The 16,487-nt window shown below is 45.3% G+C and overlaps 1 protein-coding gene across 2 annotated transcripts in view; it reads right to left on the bottom strand.

Annotated features, from left to right (window-relative positions):
• Positions 1–16,487, bottom strand: part of LOC115143981 (formin-like protein 1) — a 70,494-nt gene that overhangs the window by 37,571 nt on the left and 16,436 nt on the right. For both annotated transcript variants that reach the window (XM_065002397.1, XM_065002398.1), the window contains exons 2-4: positions 3,809–3,892; positions 1,363–1,446; positions 1,069–1,142 (exon numbers count right to left, since the gene is read on the bottom strand). In XM_065002397.1, coding sequence (XP_064858469.1) covers positions 1,069–1,142; positions 1,363–1,446; positions 3,809–3,892 — 242 coding nt within the window. The remainder of the gene's footprint in view (positions 1–1,068; positions 1,143–1,362; positions 1,447–3,808; positions 3,893–16,487) is intronic.

Genomic DNA, 16,487 nt, shown 5'->3' with positions numbered 1-16,487 from the left:
ATCCTGAGGCCCATTGTCGTGACATTCATCATTGTGAATCAAAAAGTGGGTTGGGCCTCTTTGTATGTAAAGAGAGAGCAGCATTTTCTTGTGTTTATCTACAAAGCACTCATGCAAACTTCCTATCATCATAGGGAAGTCTAAATTCAATGTAGTCTTACAAATGACCAAACCCAGTCTTAGGCTTGGATATCACTGGAGGAACCCTACGGTCTCCACAGAGTTGGGGAAAGATGTTTTTTGGTTATTTTTTGCACCCTGTATGTGGAACAACTTTCAGAGCTTTCTGAAAATATATGTTCTGGTTCCCCTATGTCAGTTCAGTGTAATGATCAGAGACCTCTATGATGATTAAAGTCATTTTTTCTTTAATGTTTAGTAATTCTGTATAGTGTTTGATTGGATTTATCTGTAAAAGAGACCCTGTCAAAATAAATGTTGAATATATATATATATTTTTTTAAAGCCATTTTACAGTATTAGTATTTTGTTGGTCGAGTTCATAGCTGTTTTATCATCATCAGTTATTTATGCTGTCTATTACTGAATGCTTTACTGACGGTTTTACTGCCTGTGTATTGTTTGTGTGTTATACTTGCTGCACCCTGACAGGTCATTGTAAATAAGAATTTGTTCTTAAAGGGCAATTCCATCCCTTTTCAACCTCATTTTCATTATCTACAGCACAATACCAATGTGAAAACTGTGCATTTCTATGTTTTGTAGAAGAAAAAAAATTACGTTAAAAAGTTCTACCCGATGACATGTTGGGAACAAGAAAATATCCTCCCTTTGGCTAGAAACTCGTTGCAGGTTTTGAAAAAAAAAAATCTTGCTTTTAATCCTAACGATGCATTTTTTTTTTAGGACCTTTGGTCTTATCTTTTCAAACACAGATCATAGAAACTGGTATGGTGCTAATGATAATCAATATGAGGTTGAAAAGTGGCAGAAGTGCCATTTAATTGACCTACCTGTATAAATAAATCAAATAAATGTAGCTTGTGTAAGGATCAATAGATGGAGTGCTGATGAAAGCAGAAAAGTTGGGTAAGGGGCGGGTCTCACCCGATATGATTGGTCCTCAGGGAAATCTCCAGCTCTCTTAAGACCTGTGTGGACTCCTGGACCCGCCTCTTGAACTGTCATAACACGCATAACAAGGTCATTATCGTTGTGGAGAAATGTTTGATGGTGTATAGTAAACAAAACAAGTGGTAACTTAGCTATGGATGAAACCAGTGTTTTTTTAAACATAGCTTTTGCAAAAAGTGAATAGTTCAATAAATTATGTTTTTGAAAGTATCTGAGCAGGGCCATAGCCCAGACTGGACCTCTTACAGGACTGTATTGGTACAGTACCTTGCGACTGACCCCTCCCTGGTCAAGATAACTTTTGAGCTTCAGCAAGTAAGCAGAGGGAGGATTCTTCACTTGGAATCGTTCCTGTAGGAAGGAGAACGAACAAACAGACAGACAGACAGACAGACAGACAGACAGACAGACAGACAGACAGACAGACAGACAGACAGACAGACAGACAGACAGACAGACAGACAGACAGACAGACAGACAGACAGACAGACAGACAGACAGACAGACAGACAGACAGACAGACAGACAGACAGACAGACAGACAGACAGACAGACAGACAGACAGACAGACAGACAGACAGACAGACAGACAGACAGACAGACAGACAGACAGACAGACAGACAGACAGACAGACAGACAGACAGACAGACAGACAGACAGACAGACAGACAGACAGACAGACAGACAGACAGACAGACAGACAGACAGACAGACAGACAGACAGACAGACAGACAGACAGACAGACAGACAGACAGACAGACAGACAGACAGACAGACAGACAGACAGACAGACAGACAGACAGACAGACAGACAGACAGACAGACAGACAGACAGACAGACAGACAGACAGACAGACAGACAGACAGACAGACAGACAGACAGACAGACAGACAGACAGACAGACAGACAGACAGACAGACAGACAGACAGACAGACAGACAGACAGACAGACAGACAGACAGACAGACAGACAGACAGACAGACAGACAGACAGACAGACAGACAGACAGACAGACAGACAGACAGACAGACAGACAGACAGACAGACAGACAGACAGACACAGACAGACAGACAGACAGACAGACAGACAGACAGACAGACAGACAGACAGACAGACAGACAGACAGACAGACAGACAGACAGACAGACAGACAGACAGACAGACAGACAGACAGACAGACAGACAGACAGACAGACAGACAGACAGACAGACAGACAGACAGACAGACAGACAGACAGACAGACAGACAGACAGACAGACAGACAGACAGACAGACAGACAGACAGACAGACAGACAGACAGACAGACAGACAGACAGACAGACAGACAGACAGACAGACAGACAGACAGACAGACAGACAGACAGACAGACAGACAGACAGACAGACAGACAGACAGACAGACAGACAGACAGACAGACAGACAGACAGACAGACAGACAGACAGACAGACAGACAGACAGACAGACAGACAGACAGACAGACAGACAGACAGACAGACAGACAGACAGACAGACAGACAGACAGACAGACAGACAGACAGACAGACAGACAGACAGACAGACAGACAGACAGACAGACAGACAGACAGACAGACAGACAGACAGACAGACAGACAGACAGACAGACAGACAGACAGACAGACAGACAGACAGACAGACAGACAGACAGACAGACAGACAGACAGACAGACAGACAGACAGACAGACAGACAGACAGACAGACAGACAGACAGACAGACAGACAGACAGACAGACAGACAGACAGACAGACAGACAGACAGACAGACAGACAGACAGACAGACAGACAGACAGACAGACAGAGATGTTAGAGCGTATCTAATTATGTTGATTACATGGGTGCACTGTGGGAGAAGGGGACCAGAGGGCAGAACACAGCCTTGATGATTTTTATTTTAACCCTTATTTTACCAGGTAAGTTGACTGAGAACACATCCTCATTTACAGCAACGATAGCTACAGGGGAGAGGAGATACAGGGGAGAGGAGGGGGGGGGGGTGAATGAGTCAATTGGGGTGATTACGCTGCTTATTTATATAAGTATAACCAATGATAGGCAGAGCTTTGCATGTCAGAATATCAATCTATCATTCAATGCCAGGTCAGAGTAGAGATAGACAGCCTTTGTTAACAATGGCTTTACCTGTGCTAGATAATGGAAGGGACAACATTGAACCACTGCAGGTCTGTGCGACAGTGACAGTGACAGTGACAGGTGTCCTGTGTGTCACTCCCCCCTGAGCCACAGGAAGTTATCTGCCTCGTCAATGTTGCCACAGCAACGTACCATTTTGACGAGGTTCCCAGCAGGATGCAAAGTGTGTGCGTGTGTGTGGTGGCGGGTGGTTGTTTCTTGCGTGCGCAAGTGTGTGTATGAACAACCACTCTCACTGCAATGGTGTGTCAATGGGGCGCTTTCCTAGAAACCAGGACACCACAACAACAACAAAATTGACACCTCAACGCCTCTATACGAAGTTCTGCTTAAAGGACGCAGTGCATATCATCAGGGCTTGATTCATCACAACGTAGAATTCTCGAAATAAGTTTCACATGGTTATCATGTTACCTGAAGTTCCCCTAAGAACTATGATTACATCCTGTTACTGTAACGTTATCCACTAGGTGTTATTGAAACGTTAACGGTACAGTAGACTGTTGTCTGGTGCAGTGGAGTTGGAGTCCCACCTGATCACAGACCAGTTCCCACTTCTTCTCGTTGTCGTACTGACACAGGATCTTCACCTTGTCTGGAGGCAGATTCATGGAGTTCTAAACACAGAGAGAGAGAGCGAGAGAGCGAGATGGAAGAGATGTTATAGGTACAAATAGAGAAACGTTATCAATATGTCTGAAAACAGTTCGATTCCATGTGGTGCTGATGAGAACATTAGGCCGTCATGATTTTGACTGGAGTTTGATAAGCAAATGTTGGCAAATGATGTTATGTTACAACCGGTTCCATTGGAGCAATTTTAATGAGTTGACTTGATGTGCAAACTTTAGATCCACTTCAAAACATAATGTATGAGTTTATCTTAAAACCTTTTCTTACTGCAACTGAAAACTATAAACACAAATTGCTGGGTGACATTTAGCCTGCAGATATACTGTACACTGTGTGTACAAAACATTAACTTCCTAATATTGAGTTGCACCCCCTTTTGCCCTCAGAAAAGCCTCAATTTGACTCTATAAGGTGTCGAAAGCATTCCACAAGCATGCTGGCCCATGTTGACTCCAATGCTTCCCACAGTTTTGCCAAGTTTGCTGGATGTCCTTTGGGTAGTGGACCATTCTTGATACACAAGGTAAACTGTTGAGTGTGGAAAAACCTAGCAGCGTTGCAGTTCTTGACACACTCAAACCGCTGCACCTGGCACCTACTACCATAGCCGGTTCAAAGGCACTTAAATCTTTGGTCACCTTTTGAATCGCACACACACACACATTCCGTGTCTCAATTGTCTCAAGACTTAAAAATCCTTCTTTAACCTGTCTCCTCCCCTTCCTCTACACTGATTGAAGTGGATTTAACATCAACAAGGGATCAGAGCTTTCACTGGGATTCACCTGGTCAGTCTATGTCATGAAAAGAGCAGGTGTTCCTAATGTTTTGTACACTCAGTGAAGCTCCTAACTATATGAATAGGCCACGTGAATAGACCACGTGAATAGGCCACGTGAACAGACAGGCACACAATGTCCCTTGAATGCACAGTGCAGCCAGTTGCTATGACAAACTTGTCAATAATGCATCAGTACCTCAATGATTTCATTAAGCGTCACTCAGCGACAGCAATCCTGTCCCTATACAGTCGTCTTCTTCATGGCCCCCATGACTCAGAGGTCAATTTCACTACCGATAGGCTGACAGACAGTATTCCTGTAACAGCTGGGCGCCTTGGGCTGTTGCCACAACACCAGAGAGTGTATTGCTAAAGAGACTTTGTTATTGGTCTGACTGCATGTTTCAAGAGGAAGGTATGGAGAGACAGGGGAAGGAGAAAGAAAGAGGGAACAGGAAGAGAGAGACAAAGTATAGTGTAACGTAGGGGGACTAATCTGAAATACTCTGGTTCTTTGCATCAAGGAGTGGATCAATGGAATGATCGGGCCAGAAATGATGTGATTTGTTTTGGTATTTACTCAGCAACTCATCCTTGGACATGTCTTTGTTTCAGCAACATCAAGCGCTCTCAGAACAATATGGTTATTTCCATACAGATTTAAAGTGTTCATCTTCATGTAATATTCCACTCCTACATGTACATATCTACCTCAAATACTCCAGTGTCCCTGCACGTTGTACGTTTGCTATTGGCACTGAGTAAGAGGATCCCCTAAACTCTTGGAGAATCCAAGATGGCGTAGCAGTAAGTCCTTTCGTGTCGTGTCTCTGTATATATCTCTTTCGTTTTTTTACATATTTTCCTTCGCATATCTCCTTAAAAACTTTTTGCTAAATCTAAGCTTCCAATTACTCTCCTGCAACCCGCCTCACCCAATGTAGCTATTTTTCCTAAAGTATTTATATTTATATTTACTTGGAACCGGAACCCCTCAACTGAAGCTCAACTGAAGCTAGCCAGCAAACCACTAGCCATGCTAGCGGTCTTCAGCTAACCGGTCATCAGCTAACCTTCAGCCCAGAAAGCTCTCGCCAGTTCGAACAACGCGACTCTAACCAGAGCATAACGGACCTATTTTTTTTTTTTCATCCACCGATTTCTTCCCCGGATTCCCACCGCAAATGGAACATTTTTCAGCTGGATCTTCACAACTAGCTATCTAGCTATCTACGAACTGTTAGCTTGCTATCACAGGCCTGCTAACCGTCTGCATCGCAGCGTCCCAAACACCCATATTTACTTTCTATCTCTTTTTGATTTTAATTTGTTTATACCTTCCGGAAACCTGCCTCATCCAATGTGATACGGAATCGCTATTATTTTTAATTTTTTGGAACACACTCAAGAACCTCCAGAAGCTAACTAGCTACAAGCTATTTAGTCATTGTTCGTTTTTTTTTTTACCTGGATAACACTCGCCAGTCCAGCTTCCCTGCCCCATCCACCGCTGCCCCCTGGACACTGATCTTTTGGCCACATAGCTGATGCACGCTGGACTGTCCATTAATCACGGTACTCCATTCTGCTTGTTTGTTTTATCTGTTGGCCCCGTTGCCTAGTCAACACCATTTTACCTGCTGTTGTTGTCAAACCTACTGTTTTAGCTAGCTTTCCCAATTCAACACCTGTGATTACTGTATCCCTCGCTGTATGTCTCTCTCAAATGTCGATATGCCTTGTATACTGTTGTTCAGGTTAGTTCCACTCCTCATACCCCTGATAACTCCTTTGTCCCACCTCCCACACATGCGGTGACCTCACCCATTACAACCAGAATGTCCAGAGATACAACCTCTCTCATCATCACCCAGTGCCTGGGCTTACCTCCGCTGCACCCGCACCCCACCATACCCCTGTCTGCGCATTATGCCCTGAATATATTCTACCATGCCCAGAAACCTGCTCCTCTTATTCTCTGTCTCCAACGCTCTAGGCGACCAGTTTTGATAGCCTTTAGCCGCACCCTCATACTACTCCTTCTCTGTTCCGCGGGTGATGTGGAGGTAAACCCAGGCCCTGCATGTCCCCTGGCACCCTCATTTGTTGACTTCTGTGATCGAAAAAGCCTTGGTTTCATGCATGTCAACATCAGAAGCCTCCTCCCTAAGTTTGTTTTACTCACTGCTTTAGCACACTCTGCTAACCCTGATGTCCTTGCTGTGTCTGAATCCTGGCTCAGGAAGGCCACCAAAAATTCAGAGATTTCCATACCCAACTATAACATCTTCCGTCAAGATAGAACTGCCAAAGGGGGAGGAGTTGCAGTCTACTGCAGAGATAGCCTGCAAAGTAATGTCATACTTTCCAGGTCCATACCCAAACAGTTCGAACTACTAATTTTGAAAATTACTCTCTCCAGAAATAAGTCTCTCACTGTTGCCGCCTGCTACCGACCCCTCAGCTCCCAGCTGTGCCCTGACACCATTTGTGAATTGATCATCTAGCTTCAGAGTTTGTTCTGTTAGGTGACCTAAACTGGGATATGCTTAACACCCCGTCCTACAATCTGCAGATGCCCTCAATCTCACACAAATCATCAAGGAACCCAGCAGATACAACCCTAACTCTGTAAACAAGGGCACCCTCATAGACGTTATCCTGACCAACTGGCCCTCCAAATATACCTCCGCTGTCTTCAACCAGGATCTCAGCGATCACTGCCTCATTGCCTGTATTCGCTACGGAGCCGCAGTCAAACGACCACCCCTCATCACTGTCAAACGCTCCCTAAAACACTTCTGTGAGCAGGCCTTCCTAATCGACCTGGCCCGGGTATCCTGGAAGGACATTGACCTCATCCCGTCAGTTGAGGATGCCTGGTCATTCTTTAAAAGCAACTTCCTCTCCATTTTAGATAAGCATGCTCCGTTCAAAAATGCAGAACCAAGAACAGATACAGCCCTTGGTTCAGCTCCAGACCTGACTGCCCTGACCAGCACAAAAACATCCTGTGGCGGACTGCAATTCGGAGTCCCGTGATATGCAACTGTTCAGGGAAGTCAGGAACCAATCACGCAGTCAGTCAGGAAAGCTAAGGCCAGCTTCTTCAGGCAGAAGTTTGCATCCTGTAGCTCCAACTCCAAAAAGTTCTGGGACACTGTGAAGTCCATGGAGAACAAGAGCACCTCCTCCCAGCTGCCCACTGCACTGAGGCTAGGTAACACGGTCACCACCGATAAATCCATGATTATCGAAAACTTCAATAAGCATTTTTCAACGGCTGGCCATGCCTTCCGCCTGGCTTCTCCAACCTCGGCCAACAGCTCCGCCCCCCCCCCCCGCAGCTCCTCGCCCAAGCCTCTCCAGGTTCTCCTTTACCCAAAGCCAGATAGCAGATGTTCTGAAAGAGCTCCAAAACCTGGACCCGTCAAATCAGCTGGGCTTGACAATCTGGACCTCTATTTCTGAAACTATCCGCCGCCATTGTCGCAACCCCTATTACCAGCCTGTTCAACCTCTCTTTCATATTTGAGATCCCCAAGGATTGGAAAGCTGGCAGTCATCCCCCTCTTCAAAGGGAGACACCCTGGACCCAAACTGTTATAGACCTGTATCCATCCTGCCCTGCCTATCTAAGGTCTTCAAAGCCAAGTCAACAAACAGGTCACTGACCATCTCGAATCCCACCGTACCTTCTCCGCTGTGCAATCTGGTTTCCGAGCCGGTCTGGGTGCACCTCAGCCACACTCAAGGTACTAAACGATATCATAACCACCATCGATAAAAGACAGTACTGTGCAGCCGTCTTCAGGGCTTTCCTCTGTCAATCACCATATTCTTATCGGCAGACTCAGTAGCCAGATGACTGCCTTGCTTGGTTCACCAATTACTTTGCAGACAGAGTTCAGTGTGTCAAATCGGAGGGCATGCTGTCCGGTCCTCTGGCAGTCTCTATGGGGGTGCCACAAGGTTCAATTCTCGGCCGACTCTTTTCTCTGTATATATCAATGATGTTGCTCTTGCTGCAACGATTCCCTGATCCACCTCTACGCAGACGACACCATTCTATATACTCCCGTCATTGGACACTGTGCTATCTAACCTCCAAACGAGCTTCAATGCCATATAACACTCCTTCCGTGGCCTCCAACTGCTCTTAAACGCTAGTAAAACCAAATGCATGCTTTTCAACCGATCGCTGCCTGCACCCGCATGCCCGACTAGCATCACCACCCTGGATGGTTCCGACCTTGAATATGTGGACATCTATAAGTACCTCTGGCTAGACTGCAAACTCTCCTTCCAGACTCATATCAAACATCTCCAATCCTCAAATCAAGAGTCCTTTCTCCGCAACAAAGCCTCCTTCACTCACGCCACCAAGCTTACCCTAGTAAAACTGACTATCCTTCCCCTCCTGTCATCTACAAAATGGCCCCACTCTACTCAGCAAACTGGATGCAGTCTTCACAGTGCCATCCGCTTTGTCACTCCACCCACCACTCCTTGTATGCTCTCCTTCCCCTCCTCTTTCGTCCCCCCACTGGCTCCAGGTCATCTCAAGTCCATGCTCCCCCTTATCTCAGTTCACTGTTCACGATGGCAACCCCATCCGTCCGCGCTCCAGCAGGTGTATCTCATTGATCATCCCTAAAGCCAACACCTCATTCCTCCCCAGTACTCTGCTGCCTGTGACTGGAACCTTCTGAAGTTGGAGACTTTATCTCCTCACCAACTTCAAACATCAGCTATCTGAGCAGCTAACCTCCTGCAGCTGTACATAGTCTCCCCACCCATTTTCACCTACCGCATCCCCATACTGTTTTTATTTATTTACTTTTCTGCTCTTTTGCACACCAATATCTCTACCTGTACATGACCATCTGATCATTTATCACTCCAGTGTTAATCTGCAAAATTGTAATTCCCCTCATGCCTTTTGCACACATTGTATATAGACTCCCCCTTTTTTTTCTTTCTACTGTGTTATTGACTTGTTAATTGTTTACCTGTGTAACTCTGTGTTGTCTGTTCACACTGCTATGCTTTATCTTGGCCAGGTCGCAGTTGCAAATGAGAACTTGTTCTCAACTAGCCTACCTGGTTAAATAAAGGTGAAATGAAAAAATGAAAAGGAAATACATTGTGCCACGCCCTTAATTACAATAAGGCACACCTGGGAACTAACATGTGCGTTCGAGACAGTTCCACAGTTTTACCCTGATACAATAGTTTACATCATTCTGACATAATCTCGTAAATTCTTTCACTCACACACTCTCAAAAAAGTTGCTGGAAAGATTGGTAGAGAGCTACAAATCAAATCAAATCCAATTATATTTGTCACATGTCACATTTGTCACATGTGCCGAATACAACAGGTATTCACCTTACAGTGAAATGCTAACTTAACCAACGATGCAGTTTTGAGTGTCCCTTTTGTCCAGGTGGGAAAGGGCAGTGTGGAGTGCAATAGAGGTTGCATCATCTGTGGATCATTTTCAGTATGCAAATTTGAGTGTGTCCAGGGTTTCTGGGATAATGGTGTTGATGTGAGTGATGACCAGCCTTTCAAAGCATTTCATGGCTACAGACGTACTAAGTGCTATGGGTCGGTAGTCATTTAGGTAGGTTACTTTAGTGTTCTTGGGCACAGGGACTATGGTGGTCTGCTTGAAACATGTTGGTATGACAGACTCAGACAGGGAGAAATTGAAAATGTCAGTGAAGACACTTGCCAGTTGGTCAGCGCATGCTCGGAGTACACGTCCTGGTAATCCGTCTGGCCCCGTGGCCTTGTGAATGTTGATCTGCTGAAAGGTCTTACTCACATCGGCTGTGGAGAGCGTGATCACACAGTCATCCAGAACAGTTGGTGCTCTCATGCATGTTTCAGTGTTACTTGCCTTGAAGCGAGCATAGAAGTTATTTAGGTCGTCTGGTAGGCTCGTGTCACTCTGGGCAGCTCTCGGCTGTGCTTCCCTTTGTAGTCTGTAATAGTCTGCAAGCCCTGCCACATCTGACGAGCGTCGGAGCCGGTGTAGTATGATTCGATCTTAGTCTGTATTGAAGCTTTGCCTGTTTGATGGTTCGTCGGGGGGCATAGCGGGATTTCTTAAAAGCTTCCGCTCCTTGAAAGCGGAAGCTCTACCCTTTAGCTCAGTGTGAATGTTGCCTGTAATCCGTGGCTTCTGGTTGGGGTATGTATGTACAGTCATTGTGGTGACGACGTCCTCGATGCACTTATTGATAAAGCCAGTGACTGATGTGGTGTACTGTACTCTTCAATGCCATCGGAAGAATCGTGGAACATATTCCAGTCTGTGCTAACAAAACAGTCCTGTAGTTTAGCATCTGCTTCATCTGACCACTTTTTTATAGACCGAGTCACTGGTGCTTCCTGCTTTAGTTTTTGCTTGTAAGCAGGAATCAGGTTATGGTCAGATTATACCAAATGGAGGGAGAGGGAGAGCTTTGTACATGTCTCTGTGTGTGGAGTAAAGGTGGTCTTGAGTTTCTTTTCCCTCTGGTTGCACATTTAACATGTTGATAGAAATTTGGTGCAGGACATCCTTCTGTACTAATTATAGCCCAACACAGCCCTGCCACCCGGTGAAACTGGGCTAGACAACAGGAGACTCACACTCAAGGACAAAACATATTTATCTGTTTACCTCGCCAACCCACTCCTCCTCCTTCCCCTCCTCTTCCTCCCCCTCTTCTCCTCCTTCTTCTCTTCTTCCTCCCCCACTCCTCCTCCTTCTCCTCCTCTTCCTCCACCACTCCTCCTCCTTCCCCTCCTCTTCCTCCCCCACTCCTCCTCCTTCCCCTCCTCTTCCTCCCCCACTCCTCCTCCTTCCCCTCCTCTTCCTCCACCACTCCTCCTCCTTCCCCTCCTCTTCCTCCCCCACTCCTCCTCCTTCCCCTCCTCTTCCTCCCCCACTTCCTCCACCACTCCTCCTCCTTCCCCTCCTCTTCCTCCCCCACTCCTCCTCCTTCCCCTCCTCTTCCTCCCCCACTCCTCCTCCTTCCCCTCTTCTTCCTCCCCCTCTTCTCCTCCTCCTGTTGTCTCTGTACGTTTCTGTAACTCTGTACAAACGTTGGCCCACCAGTAGAGAGGTATTGTTCTTCACAAGGTCACTCACAGTTAACTTTTTTGGTAAGCCTCCAAAGCAACACATTTTTTCTCTCAGAATTGCTACTTGTTTTGTTTAGATACAGCAAATTGCTAGATACGCCCAGACAAGGGCTTCTCAGGAAAGTCTATGGTCTGTGGATACTTTTTAAATGCAATCTTAGTGGAACAACTCACATGACCAGTCAGACATAAGTTAATGCTGAAGGAGGCTAATGGCCTTTTGGTTTTGATGCATCCCAACAAATATTTTTTGTAACCACGTCAGGTTGGTCAGTTAAAAGTTACTTGTGTCATGCACAGGGTGTGAAAACTGATGCACAACTAATAGCGTACAGCATCCTAAATCAATGGTACAGCCAGTGCTCTGATAAATCAGACTTGATAAATGATGTTGGATCAATAAACTGGGATTAGAGTTGGCTGGTGGCTAGTCCTGTACAGGGACACGCAGATGAGAAACCTCCTGGAGTTTATGCTAGTGTACATGCACAGAGGAGAAACCTATTGGAGTTTAATGGCAGTGTACATGCACAGAGGAGAAACCTATTGGAGTTTAATGGCAGTGTACATGCACAGAGGAGAAACTTATTGGAGTTTGATGGCAGTGTACATGCACAGAGGAGAAACCTATTGGAGTTTAATGGCAGTGTACATGCACAGAGGAGAAACTTATTGGAGTTTGATGGTAGTGTACATGCACAGAGGAGAAACCTATTGGAGTTTAATGGTAGTGTACATGCACAGAGGAGAAACCTATTGGAGTTTAATGGTAGTGTACATGCACAGAGGAGAAACCTACTGGAGTTTAATGGTAGTGTACATGCACAGAGGAGAAACCTATTGGAGTGTAATGCTAGTGTACATGCACAGAGGAGAAACCTATTGGAGTTTAATGCTAGTGTACATGCACAGAGGAGAAACCTATTGGAGTGTAATGCTAGTGTACATGCACAGAGGAGAAACCTATTGGAGTTTAATGCTAGTGTACATGCACAGAGGAGAAACCTACTGGAGTTTAATGGTAGTGTACATGCACAGAGGAGAAACCTATTGGAGTTTAATGCTAGTGTACATGCACAGAGGAGAAACCTATTGGAGTTTAATGGCAGTGTACATGCACAGAGGAGAAACCTATTGGAGTGTAATGCTAGTGTACATGCACAGAGGAGAAACCTATTGGAGTTTAATGCTAGTGTACATGCACAGAGGAGAAACCTACTGGAGTTTAATGGTAGTGTACATGCACAGAGGAGAAACCTATTGGAGTTTAATGGTAGTGTACATGCACAGAGGAGAAACCTACTGGAGTTTAATGGTAGTGTACATGCACAGAGGAGAAACCTACTGGAGTTTAATGGTAGTGTACATGCACAGAGGAGAAATCTACTGGAGTTTAATGGTAGTGTACATGCACAGAGGAGAAACCTATTGGAGTTTGATGGTAGTGTACATGCACAGAGGAGAAACCTACTTGGAGAAACCTATTAGAGTTTTAATGGTACATGCACAGAGGAGAAACCTTTAATGGTAGTGTACATGCACAGAGGAGAAACCTACTGGAGTTTAATGGTAGTGTACATGCACAGAGGAGAAACCTACTGGAGTTTTACGGTAGTGTACATTCACAGAGGAGAAACCTACTGGAGTTTTACGGTAGTGTACATTCACAGAGGAGAAACCTACTGGAGTTGTACGGTCATGTATTCGCACAGTAGGGGCAATATGGCATCAAAGTCACCTGTTTTCTTCTCATTGATATCATGAAGCTAGAGTTACATATGAGAGATGTGCATTTCAAAATCTGGAAAATACCCTGTTAATTCTCTGTAAAAAAAAAAATACAATGTTTTAAATGGTGCATACCGGTACTTAATACTGTAGGTCCATTTGTTACCGTTAAATTGGGTCACCTGTCTCTTTAGGAGCTCTATCTTCAAAGACAGTGGCGACGAGACAAATTGCACATCCCATTTCAGATTAGCCCTCCCCTTGAGGTCTATTGCTTAGACCTCCCCCTTGCTCTCTTCCCTCACATATACAGGACACATACTCCTACACAAGGATACACAGAAACATACACAGCCATGTCTCATAAGGTACCACCGCCAGTGACACACCCTCTTTGCTGTGTGATAAAGCAGATTGAATGTTACAGGGGAACAAGCGCAGCGTGCATTCATGCAGACTTGTGGGACAGCATACGGCATAGTATCAAACTGCTCTCATTGTCATAACAAAGTAAATGTGGCACTCAGACATTAGGCTTCACTTCCAATCCCGTCATTCACATTAAAAAGGCTTCTCAGCTCTAGATCCGTAACTCTCCAGGGACACTGTCTGTCTCGGCTATCAGGAGGCCTCAAGAAGTGTGGTTGAGGCTGCCATGTCAAGTAGCCTGTGAGCATGTCGCTTCCTTCTGTTTTAATTAAGCTGCCATGTTTAACAGAGGCCCACTCAGGAGGTAGGGCAGTTAGCTCCTATCCGTCCCTGATTAACTTTGGGAGTTGGGGAAATTAATTTTGTGAGTTGGGGAAAGGCTAACAGTCAGTATGTGAGAGGCTAAATTCCGCCAAATGGGTAAACAGTACCACAAAGAGGGTGGAAAAGGTGACAGTGAGAATACCTGCATTGCGTGCTATTTGCTAAACTAATAGAAAATGATTTTGACATACAGTATGTACAGTCTTTAGGGCATGGAAATTAATAAGCTGTCAAAATATTTCCGAGGGTGAATTCAGGTGGAGTTGAGACATTGTCATCATTACGGTCTCTACTCAGTCTTGTTGTGCTGTACCTGGCTTCCAAACAACCTTTAGGGGCTTTAGTGACAAAGGTCCTTTGTATGAAGTTCTGTAATTGATACCTGGGTTGGCTCCCACCAATGTGGGGTCTGTGGAGCCACCTTGGCTCTCCGGCCTCAGTGGAGCAGAAAACAACATGGCCGTCAGTTTCACAGAGGTACTCTATCATTTCATGCAAAGCACGTGTACACAAACATGTTGAAAGTAAATTCACACCCTTTTGATCAAATCCAAACCCACATGTAAGCTGCATCCGAATGTTTTTATGCTCTCATACAAAGACTGGCATACACACGTACACGCGCGTATCAACAGTACGCAAATCCCCAGATGCACATTTACACAGCCAACCGCATTGCACAGTGGGAAATATGCATAGTGGTATGCAAAGTACAGAGGAAAGACGCTCAATATAAGTGTGAATAGGGAGAGGTAGAAGGGTTGAGACAAGGCCTCCCTTTCAGCACCTTGTTATTATCACCACCTAGATCATGCTGATGTCTGCGGTATAGATGCTAATCTGATTCAGCACTTAACACCATCAGCCCGTCATTATGTGACAAACGGATTGTTCATGGAATATGAACCCAGAGGGAGCATAGTGGGTCAGACACGGCGTGCACACACACACACACACACACACACACACACACACACACACACACACACACACACACACACACACACACACACACCACACACACATATCCACAGTGCCACCCTTGTGGGGGATTGACATCTGACACTCTGGTATAATTTAGTAGTCTGAGTCTCTAATCTATTAACATTGGGACAGTCTGGCCCCTGGTGCAGGGTTTTTACAGCTGTACTTAAAGGGAAACTTCAGCGCTAGACACTATTTGGGGTGTTTTTCCAGTCTCCCTCCGTACCCTTACAAAAAAAGATTTCAGTTTTAAAACTGCTGTAAAAGTGCAGTGACTACAGTGGACTGTGGTATTTTGGATGCAGTAATTGTAGAATAGCTGCAGCGTGGGCCTCCCGACTGTCGCAGCAGTCTAAGGTACTGCATCGCAGTGCTAGATGCAATCCTACAGACCCGGGTTCGATCCCGGGCTGTGTCACAACTGGCCGTGATTGGGAGTCCCATAGGGCGGCGCACAATTGGCCCAACATCGTCCTGGTTAGGGGAGGGTTTGGCAGGGGGGCTTTACTTGGCTTATTGTGCTCTAGCGACTTCTTGTTGTAAGCCGGGCACCTGCAGGCTGACCTCGGTCATCAGTTGAACAGTGTTTCCTCTGACCCATTGGTGCGGCTGGCTTCCGGGTTAAGGTGTTAAGAAGTGTGGTCTGGAGGGTCATGTTTCGGAGGACGCATGCCTAGAGGAAAATAATTGCGGGACCAGCAAGCTGTGGTGGCATCCTAGACCAGCAAGCTGTGGTGGCATCCTAGACCAGGAAGACCAGGACTCAGGAAGGCAAATGACAAAGGAGTTAGCTTATTTTGCGAGCTAGCTAATAAACAGCTATCTTTTAACACAAAGTGGTGCTGTTTAGTACAATAGAATTTTGTTAAGCTAGCTATGTTTGCAATACCTAAAATGTACTGTAGTCTTAACATTTTAGCTAACTAGCCTAGCTAACCTCAGTCCATGTCATCAGGAGCAAAGCTGTTGAAATGTTTAGATGATGATAAAGAGTAAAGGAAGGACTTTGGCTTTATGACTCATATTAGTCTTGGAGTAACTATACCCGTGTGTTGTAGCTAGCTAACATGTGACTGTTAATGTCTCATATTAAACATCATCACGATTGTCCATGAATGTCTAATAGCATTTTGTATCTTTCTCTCACAGACAAAACTACTTGGATACAACAACAAATAAAATAGATATGAAG

This window comes from Oncorhynchus nerka, linkage group LG16 (genome assembly GCF_034236695.1).
Source record: "Oncorhynchus nerka isolate Pitt River linkage group LG16, Oner_Uvic_2.0, whole genome shotgun sequence".
Lineage (NCBI taxonomy): Eukaryota > Metazoa > Chordata > Actinopteri > Salmoniformes > Salmonidae > Oncorhynchus > Oncorhynchus nerka.
This window is presented reverse-complemented; position numbering and strand designations above follow the sequence as displayed.